Source organism: Piliocolobus tephrosceles, chromosome 4 (genome assembly GCF_002776525.5).
Source record: "Piliocolobus tephrosceles isolate RC106 chromosome 4, ASM277652v3, whole genome shotgun sequence".
NCBI lineage: Eukaryota > Metazoa > Chordata > Mammalia > Primates > Cercopithecidae > Piliocolobus > Piliocolobus tephrosceles.
The window spans coordinates 42,666,069-42,674,535 of NC_045437.1; the positions used below are offsets into that span (position 1 = coordinate 42,666,069).

An 8,467-nucleotide genomic window follows, 5' to 3' on the forward strand; every position below is an offset into this window, starting at 1 on the left:
AATTGGGAGGATAAAGAAAGCACTGCCACAGAAGCCAAAGAGGTGGGGGAGAAGAGGTGCTCACAACAACAAATGCTACAGAATAAATTCATAGGTTGAAATCTGGAAGAGGATAATCATTGCGGAGTCTTGGGAATGAAGGAGATTATGCTCAGAGAGAGAACAAAATTTATACCTTAAATACTTAGTTCTTATAAAAATGAGAGGGAGCTTCTGATAGACTAAAAAGGTACCTTTGCACCTAGCACAGGACCTGGCACATGGGGACTTATAAACTGAATAGATCCTACTGTGCTCAAAGTTTTAAAATGAGATTTAGGAGGATAAATTTAAAAATCGGAAGAACATCAGTCACAAAAATAGTATCAATATAATTAGGGAGCTCAGACCGCAGAGGTTTGAACAGTAAGAGACAGTGAATAATTTTACCTATTGGAGAATGATACTAATGCAAGGCAGAAGAAAAACTGGGAAGTAACTTGAAAAGGGATTCTCTTAGGAAAAAAGCTCGTTTTGCAGGGGAGGGAGGGAACTTGTCTCTTAATCAATGCTTTATGAATTCCTATGTTAAATTTTTGGCTCTGGTAAGTGAACTGTGATGAAATATTCAAGGCATAATGGTTTGTCTGAGAAGAAACAATGGCCAGGAATAAATGGATATAGCAACTTACTGGTAAGAAGGTATGGAAAGTAGGAAATTCTAGCAGCAGGATTAGAGGAAGAACTGAAGATAAAAGGGCTTGGTGCCTTGAAGGAGTTAAGAAAGCACAGCAGAAGACTACCATAAAGGCTGTTAGAAAAAGGATACCAGGAAACAGATTTTCATGTGTAGAACAAAAGCAGACTCAATAAATGTCTGGAAACTGAGACAGGAGATTACTAGAATAGAGACTCCATGAAGACAGGAATTTCTGTCCATTTTGTTTGTTGCTATATCACCGGTGCTTGACTCATGATAAGTACTTGACTATCTGTTGAACAAGTGAGTGAACGTAGCTAACTTTGGATTATGGCCACCACAAGAATACATTTACTTTGCAACAAGAGCTCATCCTAAGAGTCGGGGGAAAAAAGGATTTTGCTGTTCTGTGACTAATTCGATCGAGAAAAACTCTTTTAGCCTTAACTATCAGTAAAGATTAGGGTAAACTAGTAAGGCTAGAGAATATACCAGAATAGGGGTAGTAAGCCTGAATGCCTGTAGAATTCAGGTAGATTACAAATGAATGAAATAAGCCAGAAAGCAAATTAGAGCTCACAGACTCCATCTAAAGAGAATGCCTCTACTCAGCTACAACCAATTTTTGCTGTATCACAATGCCAGTCCACTAAGGCCAGATTTTATGATTCAAGTTTCTAATATCTAATTTAGGTATTGGTAATTAATTAAAACAACTAAAAGAAAAAACAAACCCATTCAGGGCTAGAGAAGACACCTGCAGGCCACACAGATTGCCAGGTGCCAGGCTGCAATCTGTTTTGGCAAATTGAGCACAGGAGGTGCTCATCTATAAGAGGATGGCAAGGAATGCCTAAAAGATGCAGTGGCTCAAAGTAAGTGGACTAACATGACTTTATATGCTGCTCTACAGCCCCAAAGTCACTTGAACCATGTAAAAATAGTTGATACACGATTGTTACAAACACACCCCTGTATCCCTCCATCATAAAATAGCCCAAGTCAATAGGGAAGAAAATAAATGGGAACCTGCTTGTGGCTGCTAGAACAAGCATCCTTAAGAGTTTATTCAACTACTTACAGCGCTCTAATAGTTCTTCTCCTCTGTGAGCTAAATACAATTTTCTGGCAAGTCTCAAGATGCTCTCATTCCTACCTCACACGATAGATGGCCTTTTTCATCCTATATCAATTGCTTTTCCTGCTATATCTTTTTCTTTCCAATCCCAAAGCTTTTTCCTATACAGTGTAAGAATCATGGAGTATCTAAAACATGGAACATAGCTTTTCTATACTTTTACTGTAAAATATGGAAGGAGAACCAAAAAGAGGTAATAAAAAAGGTGTGCCATTATCAGTTATAAGGGAAATACAAAATAAAACCACAACTAGATACTATACGCCCACCAGAAAGGTTAAACTTAAATAGAAAATACCAAGTGCCGACCAGGAAGTAGAGCAACTGGAAATCATACACTACTCAGAATGTACAGTGGAACAATCTCTGGAAAACTATTTGGCGGTCTCTACTAAAGCTGGCTACCCTAAGTCCCAGCAACTCCACTTCTTGGTATATACCAAACAGAAATAAAGGCATACAGCCAGCAAGAGACAGAATGTGCCCTATTCATAATAACCCAAGAGTGAAAGCTACCAACGTTCATCAGACAAATGGGATATATTCATGCAATGTAATGTTATAAAAATAAGTCACCTCCAATTATGTGCTACAATATGGAGTAATCTTGATACTGAGTGAAAGTGAGAAACAAAATATTCTATATGACTTCATTTATATAAACTTTGAACACAGGCAAAACTATCCTATGAAGTTAAAATAGTGGTTATACTTGGACATCAGGAACAACTGGAAGGAGACAGAGGGAGTTTTTGGGATGTTGATAATGTTCTATTTCCTGACTGTGATGCTGGTTAGTTGAGTGTTCACTCTATGAAACTGAGCTAACACTTAAGTACAGTATTCTCTGCTATACTTCAATAAAACTAAGAAGACAGGAAAGACAGGACTTAAGCTAAAGCATCATCAATCATTTATTCAATGATTCCCTCCCACTTCTCTACAATTAATCCCTATGCATTTACTCATCTGGGTTTATCCAGTACAACAAATTCCTTTCTACATATTCCAACTGTGCTTTGCACGACTATTTAAGAAAAGTGACTATTTTTTAAAGTTGTTATATAAGTTACAAAGAAAAACTGAAAGTTTAAACGTTCTTTATACCTATGTAAATACTTTATCACAACGCCGTAGGACATTTCTGCATACAACAATTAGGACCAAAACTATGTCTATTTTAACATAATGGAATAATCACTAGAAACAAAGAACACAGATGTGTACTCTCAAGCTTACATTCTAATACCTTGAATATAACTACAAAATATATTCCCGAATCAGCTTTGCTTCATTCTGAGTTCAATAATTCAAAACATTCACAATAAAAAAAATTTTTAGGTGTAGTACAGAAAGCACAAACATACTCTGATTAACAAATAATCACATTATTCCAGTAAATTAACCCAGAGTTGTAGGAAAAAGAGAGTACTTACTGTGTAATTGGAAGAATAACCTGAAGGGTAAAATTCAGGGGCATTCACAGACAGCTTAGACATTAATACAGGAGCTACAACCACCTGGGGCTTAGCCATTGCTGACTCCGAGTTCTGCTGTGGGATTTTATCCTGTGAACTAGGTGGGGCTCTCAGGGGCCTCGTTTGCTCTGAGAAAGAAAAAACCGGGGCGTTAGATGTTTTCCTTCCTTTATACAACAACTTGCTATATACTGAAAAACCATCTGAAAAGCGTCTGTTTTTAAGAGTTAAATAGGAACCGTCAAGAAATTTATGGTTATCGCCGAGATGTGTACAGATAGCCTACAAAAAGGAACAATAGACTTGCTGTGACTCATTTATGGGCATACCTGCCTCTAAATGAGTGCTTGCGAGCTTTTTCCCTCTCTGTCTTTTTAAAGGGGTCGGTGAAAAAGAGGTGGTTGGTTTCCAGGGTCTCGCTTTAGAGGGCTGCTGAGGGGAGGCGATTTTTACTTCCTCCCGGGACAGCGAACTCCGAGACCGCGTACCCGGCCCCTCCCCCAGCCGGGCGCACAAAGGATTCCAGCAGACACCTTCCAAACCCGGTTCCGGGCCCGTCCCTACCCGGTCACGCGGCACTCTCGGGAAATGCTTTTGGGGAACCGGGGGTGGGGACCGCAGACAACGTCGGGCCTCGGCACGCGTGGAAGGCCGTGGGGAAGCGTTTGCCAAGGAGGACTGGGGCCCTTAGAGCTGCTCCGTACCTGGGAGCGCCCCGGGCCGGGGAGGCCGCTGGGGGCTGACGGGGACCTCGCACTGGGCCCCTGGCGGCGGGGCCGTCCTGGGCTGGCGCAGCGGCGGTGGCTGCAGGAAGCCCGGGGCTTTGGGTTGCGGCGGCGGCTGGTGCCGCGCCCGCTCAGCAGGCCCCGCTCCGTTCGGGAAACCGCCGCCCTCAGGCCCGCCCCCTCCGCGGCCCAGGCCCCGGCTCCGGCCCCGACCAGCACCTGGGGCCCGATCGAAACCGTCCGACATACTCCTCCTCCTCCGCCTCCTCCTCCAGGGGCCGCTGCGCTCGCGATAGGACGCGGCGGGGAAAGCGCCGCGGGTCGGCTGTAGCCGCCGCGCCTCACTCGGGTCTCATGGAGGAGGAGGGCGGCGGGCCTGGCTTGGTGGCTCGGCTGCTCGGTGCTTCTGGCTGAGCGGAAGGCAGCCCGAGCACCCGCCACTCCAGAGCGCCCGCCCCCCGAGGCTACCCTCGGCTTTCCAATTCTCCCCCAAAACCCGGCTCCCCGCCTTCGGCGCGGCAGGGGCGCAGGCGGGTCACAGCGGCCCCCTGCGGCCCGGAGGCCCGGGACGTGCCCGCGCGGCTCCTCCCGTTCGCGGCTGGCAGGCCCCCAAGCCCTGCAGGCCGCCCGCCCAGTGGCGTCTCGGCCACCGGTCGGCCCGCAGCCAGGCTCGGGCAGGGGCATCTGGGTTCCCGGGGCCAGGCTGGGGGGATGAGGGGTGAGGGGGACGCTTACCACAGGCAGGCCCGGCCTACTCGGTAGTTCTTAGGAGAGACGTGCGAGACTGACAGTTGACGCCCGGAAAATAAAAACACGGGGGGAGGGGGCGTGGACCCTGCGCCAGGGTTCGCTGGCGCACAGGTGTGTTCAGCGACTCGGCTCCGGCCGAGACCCGCGGACTGCTGAGGACTGGTCCCTAGGAGACTGCCACCTGTTCCGTTAGCATCGGGGGAAGGGAGTAGAAACAGAATCAAAATATGTGTCCCCCCTTTTTAATTCACACTAGGTGTTTACCGCAGTAGGTCACACCTAACGTTTAACAAGCTCTGTTCTCTCACCTTTAACCTTCCCCTCCAGAAATTTCAAGAAAATGTGATATCTTTCAATGTAACTCTCCCGTCTTTTTCATCTTGTATCAGTGCTGTCCAATGAAAATATAATGGGAGCCACAAATGCAAACCACTTATGTAATTTTACGTTTTCGAGAAGCCACATTAAATGAGTGAAAAGAAACAGGTGAGGCCAGGCGCGGTGGCTCACGCCTGTAATCCCAGCACTTTCGCAGGCCGAGGCGGGCGGATCATCTGAGGCAGGGAGTTGGAGACCAGCCTGACCAACATGGAGAAACTCTGTCTCTACTAAAAATACAAAATTAGCCCAGCGTGGTGGCACGTGCCTGTAATCCTAGCTATTCAGGAGGCTGAGGCAGGAGAATCGCTTGAATGCAGGAGGCAGAGGTTGCAGTGAGCCGAGATGGTACTATTGTACTCCAGACTGAGCAATAAGAGCGAAACTCCGTCTCAAAAAAGCAAAAACAACAACACAAAAACCCCAGGTGAAATTAATTTAAATTTACTTAATCCATTATGTTAAAAATAGTATTTTAATATGTGATTTAAAATATTAAATATTTTCTCTGTTTTTTAGATACTAGTTGGAATCCAGTGTATATTTTACACTTAGGGCACATCTTAGTCAGGATTGGCACATTTCAAGGGTTCAAGAGCCACATGTGGCTAGTGGCTACTGCGTTGCACAGCACAATTGTAGACTTTATTAATATGTAAATTGTTGTTTTTGTCAGGCCTAACAGTATTAATGCCAACGAAAGGATGGATGAACATGAGTAACGACAAGGAAGGAAAAATTGATTTCTTTACTGTTGGATTGATCCATCTCCACAAATTCTGATTTTAGCCTTGTGTTTTAAGCAGGTTTTCATGTTTTTCTATCTTTTCATCTTAAGAATCATTTCAATTAGGAACACAAACTTTTGTTAACCATTTTCTCTTCTGATTAATAAAGAAAACAATGTCTTCCCCTAAATGAATAAGAAAATGGCTTTACCAAGGGCAATCATGAATAAATGATCCATGCTATTGATATTAGGCAAAAATAATGAAGTCAGGGAAGGAAGCCAGCAGTACGTGTGGCTCTTTGGTGTAGGGAAAGTATAGGATTCAGTCTGCCAGAGCTTAGTTGGGATTCCAGCCTTGACTATTACTGGCTGTGTGATTTTGAATAAGTAAGGGGTTTAGCTTCTCTGAGCCTCACTTTCCTCATCTGTAAAATAATAATTGTGTTGTAACACTGAGCATATATTACAGAGACAAGATTACAATTTTAAAAATTACAATTTTAGCATTTTAAAATTCATTATTGTATGTGGTCACCAGTCACTTCTTGTCTGGACTTTTCTGTCATATAGGAAAGACCCATAAACTATGCTAGAAAACTAACAGTGAGTTATGCTCCACTGAAGTAGATGCCCCAATTCTGTCCCAAGCTTTTGTTTGCACTCACCACCCTTTCACTTCCCCTTAAAACCTTTATGATGAATAGCACCTTATCTAACACCTGGGGCTTTCCTATTTGAAGATAAGGCCATTACTGCATCCATGGTGATGTCATGACATCTTCACACCCTCTTGTTAGGAAAGTTAGGTAAGATATCCTTTGCCTTCTCCGTGTTTGTTACTATATAACTTTTGCCCTATTCTTATAATGTGTGGATGGTGGACTTGGAGATAACATGAATGGATTTTGCATCATGATAATAAAAATATCTAATATTTATTATGTGCTAGTCACCTTTCAAGAGCTTTTGTCATTTTATTTTATCCTCATATCCTGTGAAATAGACATTCCAATATCTTCATTTTACAGAAAAGGTGCCAAGATACCACATGGGCTCAGATCCACCTTGGGACTGTTTTAGAGCTAACTGGCAGGTATTGCAAAATGCATACACAGAAACACATGAACGTGTGAGCACCATGTGGAACTCCCTAAAGAGAATCATCAGAGTGCTCATCATCCACATGTATGCCTTTCTTATTAATTTATGGTGAACAGAGAGTAGAACTAAATTTGGACAGGTTGGAAAATATGTTGTAATATGGGAAAAGGACCTGCTGTGAACTATGAAAAAATATGTTTCCTTAAACTGTACTTGAAAGCCTTTCTCCAGTAAGACTTCCCAAGCTGCCTAATCTTAGATTCTCTCCCTTGTGATAAGTGTACCCTGGGAAAAGTATCTTAGTAGTTAGCATGCCAAATTGTTATTGTTAGTATTTGGTTTATTTAAATGTCTCCTTCCCTAAACTAGCCCTCTGAAGACAGAGGATGCCTTTTAATCCTTTAGGTCCTAACCCAGTACTTAGTCTATAATAAGCTTTTAACAGAAATAGAACTCACCTGCAATGGTCCTGCCTTTTCTTAGGTCACCAGTCTAGTGATGGTAAACAACAACAACAACAACAACAACAACAACACTGTTTTTTAGAACTTATTGACCTCAGGATCATCATTAGACCTTGTGGGAGTAGACAGTGCAGCCTTTCAAGACCAGCTACCAGGAGAAAATTTTCATAAATATGCCAGAGGAAATATTTGCAAACCACATGGTATAGTTTGTATATTTGACCCTCCAAGCCTCGTGTTGAAACTTGATCCTGAATGTTGGAGGTGGGGCCTAATGGGAGGTATTTGGGTCATGGTGGCAGATTCCTCATGAATGGCATGGTGCCATTCCTACAGTAATGAATGAGTTATGGTTTTACTAGTTCCCAAGGAGTTTCCTCAAGAGCTGGTTGTTGAAAAGAGCCTGGCACCCTCCCCCTCTCTCATGCTTCCTCTCTTGTCATGTGATCTCTGCATTCTGGCTCCCCTTCCCTTTCTGCCATGCATAGAAGCAGCCTGAAGCCCTCACCAGAAGCAGATGTTGGTGCCATGCTTCTAGTACAGCCTGCAGAATAGTGAGCCAAATAAAACCCTTTTCTTTATAAGTTACCCAGCCTTAGCTATTCTTTTATAGCAACAAAAATGGATGAAGGCACCACACATTTGACAAAAGACTTGTATCTAGAATATATAAAGTACCCTCAGAACTCAACTGTATTGAGAATACTGTAGCCAGGTGCGATCCCAGCACTATGGGAGGCTGAGGCGGGCAGATTACCTGAGGTCAGGAGTTCGAGACCAGCCTGGACAACTTATGAAACCCCATCTCTACTAAAAATACAAAAATTAGCCAGGTATGGTGATGCGTGCTTGTAATCCCAGCTACTTGGGAGGCTGAGGCAGGGGAATCGCTTGAACCCAGGAGGCAGAAGTTGCAGTAAGCCGAGATGAGCGTGACTCCACCTGAAAAAAACCCAAACAAAAAACCAAAATCAACTGTAAAAGGACAATTCAGTTAGAAGAGGGCCAAACATAAATGAAAGAA

The 8,467-nt window shown here is 43.7% G+C and overlaps 1 protein-coding gene across 3 annotated transcripts in view; it reads right to left on the reverse strand.

The window, feature by feature from the left end:
* PAIP1 (poly(A) binding protein interacting protein 1) overlaps positions 1-4,907 on the reverse strand; it is a 32,301-nt gene extending 27,394 nt beyond the window's left edge. Inside the window, exons 1-2 of one of the 3 annotated variants that reach the window (XM_023216422.3) lie at positions 4,000-4,510; positions 3,254-3,423 (exon numbers count right to left, since the gene is read on the reverse strand). In XM_023216422.3, coding sequence (XP_023072190.1) covers positions 3,254-3,423; positions 4,000-4,267 — 438 coding nt within the window. In that variant the 5' untranslated portion in view covers positions 4,268-4,510. Of the gene's footprint in view, positions 1-3,253; positions 3,424-3,999; positions 4,586-4,755 lie in introns of those variants that run through there. The other 2 variants (XM_023216424.2, XM_023216423.2) reach the window with 2 other exon arrangements.
* Positions 4,908-8,467: the final 3,560 nt, after the last annotated feature.